The sequence below is a fragment of the Podarcis gaigeae genome (genome assembly GCF_964106915.1).
Source record: "Podarcis gaigeae genome assembly, chromosome: 6".
Taxonomy (NCBI): domain Eukaryota; kingdom Metazoa; phylum Chordata; class Lepidosauria; order Squamata; family Lacertidae; genus Podarcis; species Podarcis gaigeae.
Genome location: NC_139682.1, coordinates 4553395 through 4568882, shown reverse-complemented (window position 1 = coordinate 4568882; position 15488 = coordinate 4553395). Strand labels below are relative to the sequence as shown.

General features: G+C 48.0%; 2 protein-coding genes across 8 annotated transcripts in view; both read right to left on the bottom strand.

Moving 5' to 3' along the window:
* ANGPT4 (angiopoietin 4) overlaps positions 1-15488 on the bottom strand; it is a 313202-nt gene that overhangs the window by 147121 nt on the left and 150593 nt on the right. Inside the window, exon 10 of one of the 3 annotated variants that reach the window (XR_014565654.1) lies at positions 12707-12903. The exons of the other annotated variants lie outside the window; for them this stretch is intronic. The gene's annotated coding sequence lies outside the window, so the exon portion shown is untranslated. Of the gene's footprint in view, positions 1-12706; positions 12904-15488 lie in introns of those variants that run through there. 3 annotated transcript variants of the gene reach the window in all.
* SLC52A3 (solute carrier family 52 member 3) lies at positions 189-13678 on the bottom strand. Of its 5 annotated transcripts, XM_083744493.1 has the most exons (5): positions 10534-10758; positions 8925-9056; positions 6309-7389; positions 3946-4069; positions 189-722 (listed from the first exon to the last, which is right to left on the bottom strand). In XM_083744493.1, the coding sequence occupies exons 3-5, from the start codon at positions 7367-7369 to the stop codon at positions 510-512; spliced, it is 1398 nt and encodes a 465-aa protein (XP_083600619.1). In that variant the 5' UTR covers positions 7370-7389; positions 8925-9056; positions 10534-10758; the 3' UTR covers positions 189-509. The 5 variants fall into 5 exon arrangements, with proteins under 5 accessions (XP_083600619.1, XP_083600620.1, XP_083600621.1 ...); XM_083744494.1 differs by lacking the exons at positions 8925-9056; positions 10534-10758 and adding an exon at positions 13478-13678 and having other exon boundaries at positions 6309-7392; XM_083744495.1 differs by lacking the exons at positions 8925-9056; positions 10534-10758 and adding an exon at positions 13478-13678.

The window sequence follows — 15488 nt, the reverse complement described above, 5'->3', positions numbered from 1 at the left end:
TGACCTAGGTGAAGCAAAGCGCAGTAATAAAGGATTAAGGACTCAAAGGTCCTAATACTGAATTTACAAAAAAGGTTTGAAAAGCTAAATGGGAAGCTCACTGGTTTGGGCTGTGGCTCACGGCTGCCCAAAGGGACCTTAAGCAACTGGTGGCAACGTCTGTGCTGAATCCAGGTTCGACACAGGAGTTGGTAATTCGACTGATTTATTTACAAGGCATTATACAACTCCTTGGCCAGGTTCTGAACACAGGCCTGCAGCAGGGTTCTTGCCCATCCAAGGTTAAGAAAGGGCAGGAGGAGGAGAAGCGTGGAGCCATGTCTAAAGTTAATTCCTCGTCTGTCACCGTTACACGAAGTCAAGGGTGACGTTGGCCGACGATCCCTTGCGTCCCTTCGCCTTGATCTTAAGGGGAACTTATTCGCACGGTTCCTTCCTTCAGTTTGGAAACAGGTCAAGCGTCCTGACTGCTGCATTGATCCGAGACGAGCCCTTGCCTCCTCCTGAGGTCACGCCGGGCATCGGAAGCTGCAGTAGTCGGCCGATTTGAAGACGCTGTAGACATTCACCAAGGGGAACATGATGACAGCTCCAACTAGACCCCCGAGCTGCTCCATCGCTCCATACCACACGAGGGCGCTCTGGCTGTGGCTGCGAAGGATCACTCCCAGCATCACCTTGACGTACGCGAGGGTCCCGTTGAAGAGGATCCAGGAGATCACCTGTCGGCACAGAAGCAGCTGTGTTTCAACCTCTGCCATTGCATTCCTTTCTTGGCCCGAAGCCAGTGAATTATCACCTTCCCCTTTCATTATTCCATTAAGCACACAGAAGCTGCATTGGAACAAGCTAAACATTAACCTAGTTCAGCAATTTGCTTCACACTTGGCTAGCCAGATACTTGAGATAAGGGCAATAATAATAATAATAATAATAATAATAATAATAATAATTTATTATTTGTACCCTGCCCATCTGGCTGGATTCCCCCTGCCACTCTGGGCGGCTTCCAACAAAGACCAAAAATACACTAAAAAATGTCACGCATTAAAAACTTCCCTGAACAGGGCTGCCTTCAGATGTCAGGTAGTTGTTTATCTCTTTGACATCTGGTGGGAGGGTGTTCCACAGGGCAGGTGCCACCACCGAGAAGGCCCTCTGCCTGGTTCCCTGTAACCTCACTTCTCGCAGCGAGGGAACCGCCAGAAGGCCCTCGGCACTGGACCTCAGTGTCCGGGCAGAATGATGAGGGTGGAGATGCTCCTTCAGGTATACTGGGCCGAGGCCGTTTACGGCTTTAAAGGTCAACACCTTTAATGAAAACATTAGCTTTCCTGTTCCCCACCCATCAGCAAATGGTGGTAGCGTGCTTTTAAACCTGGAGGCTCCATCTTGCCATCACCCTACAAGCTCACAGGAATCTTAGTTCAAGAGGCAGTATCAGCAGGTTTGGGGGAATGGCAAAAAGAGGATTTTTTCAAACCCCAATGAGGTTTGGATGAACCTGCACCCCCTCCAATAAGCACCCAAATGACGATTGAGCATGCTCAGTGGGCACAGAAAGCTGATGATGGAGTGGCCGGGCTTGGGGTAGGAACAGGATGAGGTGTGCCAAAAAAGGGCCTGGCTGGCTGAGTAGAAGCATTCCACACTGCAACATTTTGTTACAGGCTTCACTTCCCAATGGTCTGTGAGCGAGTGTTATGTAGCCAAAACAGTGCCACCCGCACATGAGAGGGAGGCATGCGCAGGCCCCATGGAACCCACAAGGTTTGCAGAAGTACAAAACATGTTTGGGGCAAAACCCCCCCCCCCCAAAGGCTCAATAAGGACTGGTCATGCTTTCTGCTGTTACGGAAGGGGGGGGCATGTCTTCTTCACCTTCTTCTTCGCTACAATATATCAATTTATTTCCAATTGTCAATGTCAAAAGGGACTAAAATCTATAAAATTCATAGAAAATCAGTGTGCCAGTTTGCTCAATTACTCTAGGACTCCATCACACCTCCCCTATCCAGCATAATCCCTCAAGCAAGGTGTCAATACCCTAATCCTTTCAAATTGCTCTGATCAGCCTTTCCTCCAGACAATGTCAGGTGGCAGACTATGCATATTTGGGACTATTGTTTTCTCATCCCCAGGAAGTGTTTATCTGTGCATATCTCCAGCTCTGCATATTCCCCCCTCCCTCCTCCATATGTTAATCTGTGTAACCCCCCCACCTTCCTGAAGTGCTGATCTGTGTAACCCCCCACCTTCCTGAAGTGCTGATCTGTGTAACCCCACCTTTCTGTGATGTATTCATGACGTGTTTTGCACTGTATTCTGGGACATGGAGGGAGTTTCAAAAACTCATGTCACCCCTTTCTCACTGTTCAATCTCGCCTTGAACCTGTTGCGCAATAAACTTGGATCTTCTGCAGTTTGCTCCTGTCTCCGGCTGAGCTCATTTTCCTCCGCAGGGACGCGCGGACTTAGTCCGACGAGCTGGGTGGCAGAGCAGCCTCGCACCCAGATTTTGCCGTAACACTGCACAACATACTGGGCAACTGATGGACTGTGGAAGGGGCGTTGGGAATGGGAAACATGGCAAGAGGGATGAACTGGAGTGGGTAAAATCCTGAAGAGCATCACTCCCCTTTGTCTTGTGATAGGAATTTTGAGGTCTTTGTTATATGTTCAATGTTCATAAGTGTACCAACCAAGCACGTACATAGATCAGCGCAGGGGGACCAACCTGGAACCATTTTTGATTCCCAAACTGTCCCAAACTGACCAAATGTTTTCTCTGCAAGGTCAAAGGAAAATGGAAGAGACTCCCCATTGTCTTTTCCTTCACAAATCCTGTATTAAGGGTATGTCTGTGTTTGAATAGGGTGTGAGCCTTTGACCTGGCCCAGGAACTAAGTATTTATCACTACAAAAGAATGGCCGGGCTCCCCAGGCAATCCAATCAAGTAAGCTGCCAGACAGGAGATAAACAAATACAGGAGAAAAACAACTTTCAAATTTCTGTTTTAGACTGCCTTTTTTGTGATGTAGGTTTGATGTATCTGAGGGGTGGTCTTAGGTTACACCCTTTCTGTGATGTATGTATGATGTTTCTCGGGGTGGTCTTGATCTACAGGGTGGCAAATTCAAAAGTCTATATAAGGGCTTGCACACCATTTTTCTGGGTCCCTCCTCCTCTCCTGCAGGTGAGGGGAGCACCCTGTTGCAACAGATCAATAAAGATCAGGCTTACGAGCTGCTTTGCTTCTCAATATTCTCTGGTTGGCCTCTGTTATTTTCTCCTACCAATAGGGAACCTATGTAAGGACTCTATATGGGCTCTTGGATACCCCATAAGGGAAAAAGGGCAGATCTTTGTTTACAACAGTCTCAGGTCCCACTTGTCTTGGTTAGTAGCCAAGCAGACCTATTCTCCTCCAGGAACTGGCGTCATCTTCTTTTAGGGCAGGAGGGGAGAAGCTGTAGGGCTTTCTACCTGGCCTTTGGGACTCTCCCAAGGCCCCACCCCTCCCTGTAGGGCCCACCCCCCTTTGGCCTCACCCTGTACCCCCCTGTGTCCACACTTTTGCTTGGCTGGAATTTGTCCTTGAACTGGCTGAACGCCTACCTCTTGCCTGAACAGAGGCTAGAGAAAATTGAATTTTCATATGCCTGCTGAACAATTGCAAAATCCGCACCCAAGGCCCTGCCCCCTGTGGACCTCGGGCCACACTCACCACCGGCTAGCAGCCCCTGGAAGGCTGCCTGGGGCAGAATGTGGCCCTCGCAGCTAGTGAGCAACCGTTGCAGCCTTTGGGTCCTTGTCAAGACCCATTCTGGGTTAGGAAGTTTCCGGGACCCATTTGCAAAGCTGCAGGATACCCCATCACGTCTCTGAGCAACATCCCTCTTGCAAAACAGAGAATGCCAGAGCCTTCAGTCTAAGCTACTTACGATGAGTGCGTCCCCCCACTCTGAGTGGTTTAGGGGTGGGCAGGGGCTCAGGGCAGCCATGCCCATGTTGTAGGTGCCAAAGGCCGTCCCGGTGGCTGCCAAGACACTCAAGAAGGCGAGGGACCTGGGGGGGGGGGGGGAGAGAGAGCAAAGGAAAGCATCAAGGCAAATAGGCAGTGAATTTCAAGCCAAATTGGGGTCAGGATTTCACATGGGATGAAGCCTCGAACAGAGAGCGGGAGAGAGTCAGAGCTCCTTCAGATGACCTATTTATTGAGTGTCTTTGATTTGCATTCATCCTGATTTGATTGCACCAATCTCAAAGCAGAGGTTAGATTCTATCCGGCACTGATTTCCTTGCAGTGAGGTTACACAACAGCGATTCTTTTTGTCCTACATTTCCTTGTAGGGTGTTTATTTCTTTAACAACATTTATATGCTGCTGGACTGTAAAAAATAAGCTACCGTATTTTTTGCTCCATAAGACGCACTTTTTTCCTCCTAAAAAGTAAGGGGAAATGTCTGTGCATCTCATGGAGTGAATGCATGGTCCCTGGAGCCGAATTGCCCAAAAGAGGGAAGTGGGTGTTGAAACAAAGCAGCTGATCGGCAAGCGATCGGGAGCGAGATAAGGGACAGTAGCAATAAAGGAGGCTGCCTGGGAGGGGGGAGGTAAAAGCCCATGGATCCTCAGGATTTTTACATTGGGTCACCCCAAATTAACCATCAGATCACATAGCACGTCCATGGCTACTGCCTGCACCAAAAAAAAATGTGGTTACAAAGCACAGATACACATGAATGCTCAGGATTTTTGCATTGGGTCACCCCAAATTCACTGTCAAATCACATGTCTGTGGCCACAGCATGAACCACAAAAATCATACATCCACTGTTTCGTTCAGAATATTTTTTTTCTTCTTTTCCTCCTTTAAAAACTAGGTGCGTCTTATGGTCAGGTGTGTCTTATGGCGTGGAAAAATATGGCAACTCTAAGGAGTGGTGGACTTTGGGCTTTGAAATTTCAGTAGGGCATGTGCGGCACCAAAAATTGGTGCCACCCCCCCGCCTCTCACCTTCTTTCGTTCATTAGTGTTTCAGCGCCACCTGTAGTGCCCCCTCAGCTTGGCGCTTAATGTGGACAAACTGGCTACACTTCCGTAAACCTGCCTTGTTGCAGGATGAGAGGTGTTATGCCCAGGAACAGGAAGGGAGACGCTTCTTTTCTCGGCAGCAAATGTTGCTGCTTGACTAATCGGATCTGGCTGATTGGTTCAGTTTGGTTACCTGGTTAGGCAAATCCTCCCAAGTTTTTGTCGCGATATTTAAATAAATAAACCACTCTATTCTGCCTTAGTCAGACTACTCCTGGAATACTGTGTCCAGTTCTGGGCACCGCAGTTTAAGAAGGATGTTGACAAGCTGGAAGGTGTGCAGAGGAGGGCGACTGAAATGGTCAAGTGTCTGGAAACCAAGCCTTATGAGGAATGGTTGAAGGAGCTGGGCATGTTTAGCCTGGAAAAAAGGAGACTGAGAGGAGACATGAGAGCCATCTTCAAATATCTCAAGGGCTGTCACATGGAAGATGGAACAAGCTTGTTTTCTGCTGCTCTGGGGGGTAGGCCCTGAACCAGCGGATTAAAATTCTGAGGAAGGAGATTCCAACTAAACATTACAAAGAACTTTCTGGTAGTTAGAGCTGTTCGACAGTGGAACAGTCTCCCATGGGAGATGGTGGACTCTCCTCCCTTGGAGGTTTTTAAGCAGAGGTTGTATGGCCATCTGTCATAGAAAATAGTAATATTATAATAATTTATTCCCTGCCCATCTGGCTGGGTTTCCCCAGCCACTCTGGGCGGCTTCCAACAAAGTATTAAAATACAGTAGTCTGTTAAACATTAAAAGCTTCCCTAAACAGAGCTGCCTTCAGATGTCTCCTAAAAGTCTGGTAGTTATTGTTCTCTTTGACATCTGGTGGGAGGACGTTCCACAGGGCAGGTGCCACCACCGAGAAGGCCCTCTGCCTGGTTCCCTGTAACTTGGCTTCTCGCAGTGAGGGAACCGCCAGAAGGCCCTCGGCGCTGGACCTCAGTGTCTGGGCTGGACAATGGGGGTGGAGACGCTCCTTCAGGTATGCTTTGGTTGGGATTCCTGCATTGAAGGGCTGGACTAGATGACTGGGGGGGGTCCCCACCAACTCTACAACCCAATGATTCTATGAAATGCAACCTTTCCTCACTGCAAGTTGCATCTCGAGCCTTCTTTAAGGCAGCGGTGGCAAAAGCAAAACATACTCGTGAAGCAGAATAAACCCCAGAGCTCGGAGAACTCAAGAATTCTTGCGAAGACGGGTGGGTACCTACCTGCTGGGCAGGAACGTAGAGATGCTGCAGGCAAGAGGGACAGCCATGGCACCCAGGGTGGTGGAGAGGTGGTAGGCTAAGTTGCTGTAGGGCAAGCAGGAGTAGCTCTGCACTGAGGGCAGGACTCCATACATCAAGGAGCTGCACCAAGTGATGAGGACATACATGAAGGCCAACGAGGTCCAGGAGTAGACAACCTTCTCTGGAGCTCCTTCCTCGTCTTCTTTGGAGCAACTTTCTGCCTTTCCCTCCACAGGGAAGTTAGTGAACCCTTCTTTCAGCCCTCCATCCGCAGGGATCTTCCTGATGGAGTGGAGGGTGATCTCGCTGGTGCAGAGTTTCTGCTCCGAAAGATCCCACACCCTGGGCAGGCGATTGAGGAAGAAGAAAGCCACGAGGCAGGAGAACATCAGGCCGGACAGGATGAGGAAGAAGACCAGGCTGGAGAAGTTGGCAGGGGAGTAGCGGGTCTCTAGGTGGAAAGGGACGGGGTCGCCCGCGCTCACGTTACCCAAGGTGGCGTTGCTGCGGTGCGTGTGGTTGCTTGGGGTGGCAACCTCGACGCAGCTGGAGATCCCTGCTCCCTGCGCCAGAGCAAAGAGAGCAGGGACCAGCCCGCTGAGACCTTCCCCGATGAAGTAGGAGGTGATGTATCGAGGGTGGAAGCGAGCCATGAACGGCAGGAAGGTGACGGAGGAGGTGCAGTCCACCAGCGAGAGGCAGAAGGTCAAGATGAAGAAGGCCATGCTGTGGTGAGCCCCGCTGAAATCCATGGTGTAGTGCCACAGGAAGGCCAAGAGGAAGCAGGCCACAACTCCGGTGGAGACCACGACGCAGATGACGAGGACCTCGCTCAGCAAGCCCGGCTTCCACTTGTGCATGAGGGTGATGAAGAGAGGGCCCACGTTGGCCAGCTGGATGATGATGATGAGATAGGAAGGTAGGTACCAGCCCTCGGGCAGAACGTTCACCAGCACTGGGAGCTCGACCCACACGCCGTTGATGGACATCCAGGAGCCGATCCCAAAGATGCAAGCCAGCACGTGGGTGAGCAGAGCCATCTCGATCCTCGGTGGTGCACCTGCTGGAGAAGAGAGACGGATCAGAGGAGGGGTTGCAGTTCCTCCCAGGCAACCATCTGGGAAGGCTTGAAGCTGAAGCCATGTCAAAAGGATCCCTGGACGGTTAAGTCCAGCCAAAGTCAGGCCAAGTAACCTTTATTGGCATCACATAAGAACATTCAGAATACATTCAGAATAGACAGGCCAGTGAGACACCAACAACACAGTCACCTGCCAAAGGGCAGAAGAGGCGAGCGATCCGCCTCATCTCTGTGGGTTTCCAGCAAGGGCAGGATCCTGTAGCATACTTCGGCAACAAAAAAAATCAAATAGAGGAGCTTAGCTACTGTCTTGGTGAGCTCCTGGTCTCTCTCCTGTAATAAGAAGCACATAACCTTCGTCTCTGGTTTCCATGTTGAAATACATAGATGGTCTAGACCAGTGTTTCCCAACCTTTGGTCTCCAGCTGTTTTTGGACTACAATTCCCATCATCCCTGACCACTGGTCTTGCTAGCTAGGGATGATGGGAGTTGTAGTCCAAAAACAGCTGGAGACCAAAGGTTGGGAAACACTGGTCTAGACTACAAAAGGGCTGCTGCTGCCCAGCGGAGAGTACTGTTCACATTCTTTTAAAGTGCTTTTAAACTGTGTGTTGTTGTCTTTTAAAAAATAGTTTTTAACTGTTTTTATGTGTTTTGGAGGGGTGTTATTCAGCTGGTTCTGTTTATATTTTGATTATGTATTTTTGTTTTCATATTGTGGGTTTTGGCTTGTGAACCGCCCTGAGACCCATGGGTCTGGGGAAGTATACAATTATTATTATTATTATTATTATTATTATTATTATTATTATTGTTATTGCTTGGGATCCCTTCCAACTCTCCAGTTCTGTGACTCTATGAGTAGATAGGCCACTGCCTGATCTCATGTTACTCATTCATTTATTCTTACATTTATACCCCACCGTTCCTCCAGGAAGCTCGAGGTGGCATACATATTTCTCCTCCCCATTTTCTCCTCACAGCGACCCTGTGAGGTAGATTAGGCTAAGATGCGGCGACTGGCTCAAGGCTTGCGAGCGAGTGGGGATTCGAACCCTGGTCTCCCAGGTCTTAGTCCAACACTCTAACCACCGCACCACGCTGCCGCCTGCTTCTTATGTGGTGGGGTTTCTCCAGCAAACTCTTCCAAGTTGAATATGGCAGCGGGAATCCTGGCAGGGGCCAGGCGTTCAGAACACGGGACACCAGTTGTGTGCCAGTGACGCCGGCTGCCTGCTTAATGATTATGTAGTACAGTGGGGGAAAAATGCCTTAAATAAACTCAATCAAACAAAATGGGTTGATAAAGACCTTAAGGACTTGGGGCCACCTCTACTCTTTCAAGAAGCACATAACGCTCGTTCTGCTGCCGCAAAATGAGATGTTGAAAACAAGTTTGCTTAAGATAAACCTCATCATAAAACCAGCAGTTTTTTAAACATATACAGTATATTGCGAAATAAAACTGCACATTCCAATACAAGTCAAATGCTTGGGTAGGCTGCTCAAATACCTCAAATGTCCTCTTGGCCTCCCACCCTCAGACTTTGACTCTCAGCTCTCAGAAACCTGGAAGCGTTGCGCAAGAAAACCACATGGGCTCAAAGTGCAGGATGCGTGATTCATCCAAAGACTGTAAGTGGAGCTGCAGGGAACAAGATTAGCAGCATCTTCCAGAGGGCTGTACCAATGCTAGCCCGAATCAGAGTAGACCCATTGAGAGTAACAAATGACCATCTGTCAGGCTTTCTTCAGCTGCGGTTCCTGCATTACTAGCTATAGATATATATATATAATTTTTAAAATAAATTTTCTGTTTTAAAATTTAAAATGCTCATTTAAACATCCTTAAGATATCAATGACTTTCCTTCTTCCCTTTCCATGGTTCATTTTGCATATCATAAATCCCTGCATATTTTACAAAAACTCTACCAAACAGTATTCCATTATTACAGCCATCAAAACTTATTTGCACTGTCGATCTTAATGCTGCCGTTTTCAAGTGCACACAATTTCCCCCCATGTATTCAATAAACGTTTTCTAATCTGCTCTAAACGTATGTTCTTCTCGTTCTCTTATTCTATATGTTAAGTCTGCCAGCTGCGCATATTCCATCAACTTAAGTTGCCATTCTTCTTTGGTTGGGACCTCACTCGTTTTCCATTTTGGGGCTAACAAAACATGGGCCGCAGTAGTGGCATACATAAATAACCTTTTTCACACCTGGGAATTTCCACCTGGACTCTGTTTTTTTTGGGGGGGGAAGTACTTTTAAACATCTTTTTTCAATTGATTATGAATTATTTCCCAATATGCTTTTACCCTTTTACTAGCCCACCACATGTGAAAGAACATTCCCTCAACCTCATTGCATATCCGGTTCCTGCATTGCTGGGGGGGTCAGACTACATGAGCCTTGTGGGTCTCTTCCAGCTCTGAGATTCTATCTGCATCAGCACAACCATCTGCCCCAGGTGCAACAAAACATGTCTCTCCCTTATCCGCCTCTACAGCCACAGCAGGCGCTGTAACTCTGACGGTTTGACGTCACCCACAACAGAGCATTCCTCCAGCGTCTGCCAAGATGGACGGATGCCAACATACACCACTTACTTAGTGCCATTAATTTCTGTGGATCTACTCCAAGTCAGACTTAGCTGGAGGCAAGTCATTGCTTTTAACCATGCGCTATGCACAAAATACAATGCGGGTGGCGCTGTGGGTTAAACCACAGAGCCTTGGACTTGCCGATCAGAAGGTCGGCGGTTCGAATCCCTGCGACGGGGTGAGCTCCCGTTGCTCGGTCCCTGCTCCTACCAACCTAGCAGTTCGAAAGCACGTCCAAATGCAAGTAGATAAATAGGTACCACTCCAGGGGGAAGGTAAGTGTCGTTTCTGTGCGCTGCTCTGGTTCACCAGAAGCGGCTTAGTCATGCTGGCCACATGACCTGGAAGCTGTACACCAGCTCCCTCGGCCAATAAAGCGAGATGAGCACCACAACCCCAGAGTCGGCCACGACTGGACCTGATGGTCAGGGGTCTCTTCACCTTTACCTATGCACAAAATGAGAACAGGAGGCTCAGCTGGGTGGAGAAGCCCATGTCTTTGAGTCCACCTACCTTCAGTGATGGAAGCAGATCTCCAACTTCACTTTCCTAGGAGAACAAGGGTGACCTCCTTCTGCTCTAGCCCTCACAGCAGGAAAAGGTCCCAGGGCATCCTGAACCCGGTGCCTTTCCTCATTTATCCCAACCCAGCAGAACCTGCAAAGGTGCGAGACCATTTGCCTGCTCAAGACATGGACTGGGAAATGCTGAAGCTGGTTTCTGCTCAGGCAGGTTCTTTAGAAATCCCTGGGTGTCTTCCAGAAGCTCCGCCTTGAAACTGGAGCCTCGGAAGCACCAAGATTGGCCTCCGTCGGCCCCAAAGGCACTCTTGATATTTGATGAAGTGGCTAAGCCAGCTCAGCTGGATATATTATGGCTGCCGGGAGCTATTAATCCCTCTATTCTGCCCAGGCTGATCCGCAGAGTGCAGAGTGGCAGATCCTGCCCTTTGGAACTCCCTGCCAATTGATTTTAAGCAGAGGGCTTCGCTGCATCCCTCCTTTGGCAGCTGCCAAAGAGCTTTCTGCTCAGGCAAACCCACCCACCCATTAAAATCCATTGTTGCATATTGCTTTAAATGTTTGTTTTGCTATTGGGATTGCAGTTCCATTCGTGTTTCTCAAGATGACTATAATAAATTTCATGTTTCAAGTCAAGTTTATTCTATTTTAATCAGTGGTTTAAGCTTATCATTTCCCCCCCCCCATTTTTTAAAAAAACTTTGATCATTTCAATGCATGTTTTATGCTCTTTGGGGGTGTTTTACTCACAGTAGACGCACAGGAATTAATTGCATTAAGTAGGTTGTAGCACCCTTGGAAGAGACACTCCAAAGGACATCTAGTCCACCCTGCCCCTGCAATGCAGAAATCACAGCTAAATGAACATGACTAAGGCCCAGTAATTTCAGTGGGTCTACTCCGAGTAAGTCAGCAGGGTGCAGTGTGTCAGACTAGGACCTGGAAGAGACCAGGGTTCAAATCACTTTGCTTAGTCATGAAACTCGCTGGGTCATCTTGGAGCAGTCAGTGATTCTTAAGCCTAAACTACCTTACAGGGTTGTTGTGGGGGTCAAATGAGGAGGTTAAGAGAACCGCAGACACTAACTTGAGCTCCTTTGAGAAAAAGCAGGATGGAATTCCAATAAAATAAATACATGGAAGTGAGAGCTGGACCATCAAGAAGGCTGATCGCCAAAGAATGGATGCTTTTGAATTATGGTGCTGGAGGAGACTCTTGAGAGTCCCATGGACTGCAAGAAGATCAAACCTATCCATTCTGAAGGAAATCAGCCCTGGGTGCTCACTGGAAGGACAGATCCTGAAGCTGAGGCTCCAAGACTTTGGCCACCTCAGGAGAAGAGAAGACTCCCTGGAAAAGATCCTGATGTTGGATAGTGTTCTATCGGACACGACTAAACAACAAAACGAAATACATAAATCTTAGTTTACTGTCACCCTTTGCAAACCGCTTCGAAGTTTTATTTGCAATTAAGCAGCATGCACATTTTATTTTATTTTATTTTTGATAAATAAAAATCCTGATCAGGTGCATTAACATTATTACCTGCCTGCTTACACCACAGAGGTCTCAACTTTTTTTAAAAATACACCATTTTAAAGACTGCAAACAGACATTATAGTAAAAGCAAACAGACATTATAGTACATGGAGAGGCTCTGCATTTGCTAGTTCCACTCGTCAACCTCTGCCTCCCCCCCATCAGACCTTCCCATTCCCCCCCCCAAATGCAACTCCTAAGTCTCTTTTCCACCTTCCCAATCTTGTTTCCGAAGCTGCTGCCTCTCTCCTCCATTCTGCACACTCCTAACACCAACAAAGACGGCTGGTGCCCAGGAATTATGGGAGCTGTAGTTCCAGCCACACCTGGAAGCCACAGGTGAGACACCTCTGTTTTGAAGTTTTGTAGGTTTCAGTGGAGTTAACCACAAACCAATCTTTCTCAATGAAACCTGTGGTTCTTGTTTTTTTTAAAGTCCTTAAATTACGACTGCGTCCTGCCCTAACAATTATTTTGAAAAGTGTTCTAGGCTATAGGAAGAAAATTCAGATCCTATATCCACCTACATGGGAGCAAGTCTCACTGATCTCTGTGTTGAATTCCTTCCGAGTAAGCTTATTTACTTTGGCCACCTCATGAAGAAGAGAAGACTCCCTGGAAAAAGACCCTGATGTTGGGAAAGATGGAGGGCACAAGGAGAAGGGGACGGCAGAGGACGAGATGGTTGGACAGTGTTCTCGAAGCTACCAGCCTGAGTTTGACCAAATTGCGGGAGGCAGTGGAAGACAGGAGTGCCTGGCGTGCTCTGGTCCAGGGGGTCACGAAGAGTCGGACACAACTAAATGACTAAACAACAACAAGCTTGTTTAGAGTTGCACCGCAAGGCAGGTCTCTGCCCTGAAGAGGCTGCACACCAAAAAGGCAAAGGAGAAAACTAAAGGAGGAGATTCAGTTCGATAACTTTGCCTTCAGTCCTGCACCCGCTTAAAGGTAAAGGGACCCCTGACCATTAGGCATTTAAAAGGGGAATGTAAACTTTGCTCAGTAAAGGAACTTGCTAACACAAGGTAAAGGTAAGGGGACCCCTGACCATTAGGTCCAGTCATGACCGACTCTGGGGTTGCGGCGCTCATCTTGCTTTATTGGCCGAGGGAGCCGGCGTACAGCTTCCGGGTCATGTGGCCAGCAGGACTAAGCCGCTTCTGGCGAACCAGAGCAGTGCACGGAAACGCCGTTTACCTTCCCACCGGAGTGGTACCTATTTATCTACTTGCACTTTGAGGTGCTTTCGAACTGCTAGGTTGGCAGGAGCAGGGACTGAGCAACGGGTGCTCACCCTGTCGCAGGGATTTGAACTGCTGACCTTCTGATCGGCAAGTCCTAGGCTCTGTGGTTTAACCCACAGCGCCACCCGCGTCCCCCTGCACCCACTTACCTGGAACTAAAAAGCACTGAAGTCAACGGGACTGTTTCACAGCTTGTGTGCATAGGGTTGTGCTGCTGATCTTAAATCCTTCCAATGTCAGTCTTCGCTCAGTCATTGTGTCTCATCCTCACCTACCTCACAGGGTCGTCGTGAGGACAAAATATGAGAGCTTCTTGTATGGCTACCCTGAATTCCTCGTAGAAAGGACAACATACTAATGTGTTAAGTAACATTTTAGGGGTTGTTCTGGAGAAAGGGGCTGGGTTCCAATCTCTGTTCAGTCTCTGGCTGATGAGCAGACTTAATATCCACGTAATATCTCTCCATCTGGCCTACTTTAAAGGATTGGTGTTCCTGCTGCTGCAGCTGCTAAAAGGAACCTCCCCAAACTCTTTGAAACAATGGTAGGATTTAATTCAAAAAGAGAGTCGCCAAGCATGTGTCTAATCAATCTTTTCATTGCTGCTGACTCACCCTTTGCACAACGAATTAAATCTCTCTTTCTCTCTTTCTGGAAACAGGCAGACAATACTCTTCAAACAGAAAGCCGAGAATGTGTGGCAGAAAGCAGGGAGGGGAAGAGGGAGGAATGAAAGAGTTTTAGCCTAAGCCAAGGTTCCCTCTCTTAAAATTCCAGCCCTGATTTTCCCCAGCTCCCATCCAGCAACTCTTCACAATTAAGGCTGCAGTCCTAATTTAATTTATACTTTGGAACTCCCCGCCTATTGATTTCAGACAGGCACCTTCACTGTGCCTTTTTTGGCACCTGCTTAAAACATTCTTGCCTAGACGAGCCCAGACGTTTAGAAAGTCGATGTGAGTTTTAATTGGTTCTTTATCTGTTGTTATTTTAACTTTTTGAAAGTCTTTACTTATTGCGGTTAACTTTTCTTGTTGATGATTTTGTCGTTATACCTTTTTTTGTAAATGGCTTTGAGGTTGCTGTTGCTACACTCAAGTGGTGTTTAAATTTTATGATATAAAAAATAATCATTTACCTGGGAGTAAGCCCCACTGGGGACGGAGGTGGCGCTGTGGGTTAAAGCCTCAGCGCCTAGGACTTGCCGATCGAAAGGTCGGCGGTTCGAATCCCTGCGGCGGGGTGCGCTCCCGCTGCTCGGTCCCAGCGCCTGCCAACCTAGCAGTTCGAAAGCACCCCGGGTGCAAGTAGATAAATAGGGACCGCTTACCAGCGGGAAGGTAAACGGCGTTTCCGTGTGCGGCTCTGGCTCGCCAGAGCAGCGATGTCACGCTGGCCACGTGACCCAGAAGTGTCTCCGGACAGCGCTGGCCCCTGGCCTCTTAAGTGAGATGGGCGCACAACCCCAGAGTCTGTCAAGACTGGCCCGTATGGGCAGGGGTACCTTTACCTTACCTTTTAAGCCCCACTGAATCGAAAAGGAGATACCGGTACTTCTGGGGGGACATGTTTAGGATTGGTTCCACTTTAAAGTGCTGCAACCCTTCTTCCTGCATTCATCCTGATTTTCTTGTAAGGCATTTTTACATCTTCACATTAATCATTTGCCCATTACACTCTTTTCAGGGCATTTCCTCATTGCTTCCCTTGTCAATTTCTTTCCTTTTTCTTTTTTTTTGTATAAAGGTGGATCTGTTGTACCAGGTTGACAGAACCCTTTAAACCACTTTAATTGTGCAAACCTAAATTTATGGTAGATGTTCAAATCACTCCTGCAAGTGGCAGTCTGCAGGCACCCAAAAAAGTGTTTTCTTATTCCTTTAGACTGAAGTTCAACCAGGTTAGTACTTCAATGCATCCGTTGCACAGATGAATTAAGCAAAACGAGCAAGCGGAACTATTAAGCGTGAACTTAAAAATATTTTGCAGAAAAGGGAAAGAGGCTACACACTTGTATGAAGTGGGAGAAGTAGGATATTGTTGCATCTGTGTCCCAGCCGCCAACTTCCTGGTTCATTTGAGGAAGCAAATGTCATTAGCATATTAGTAGGGAATGCTGTGAGTAGTTAATCTGCCTGCACCACAGTGAGTCAGGTTGCA

Bases quoted from the DNA above. Each gene is read 5' to 3' on its own strand.
- SLC52A3 (XM_083744494.1), bottom strand. From the start codon at position 7,369: ATGGCTCTGCTCACCCACGTGCTGGCTTGCATCTTTGGGATCGGCTCC. The intron at 4,070-6,308 runs GTAGGTACCCAC...CCCCCCCCCCAG, and splicing joins TCTACGTTCCTGCCCAGCAG to GTCCCTCGCCTTCTTGAGTG. The intron at 723-3,945 runs GTAAGTAGCTTA...CTGTGCCGACAG, and splicing joins AGTGGGGGGACGCACTCATC to GTGATCTCCTGGATCCTCTT.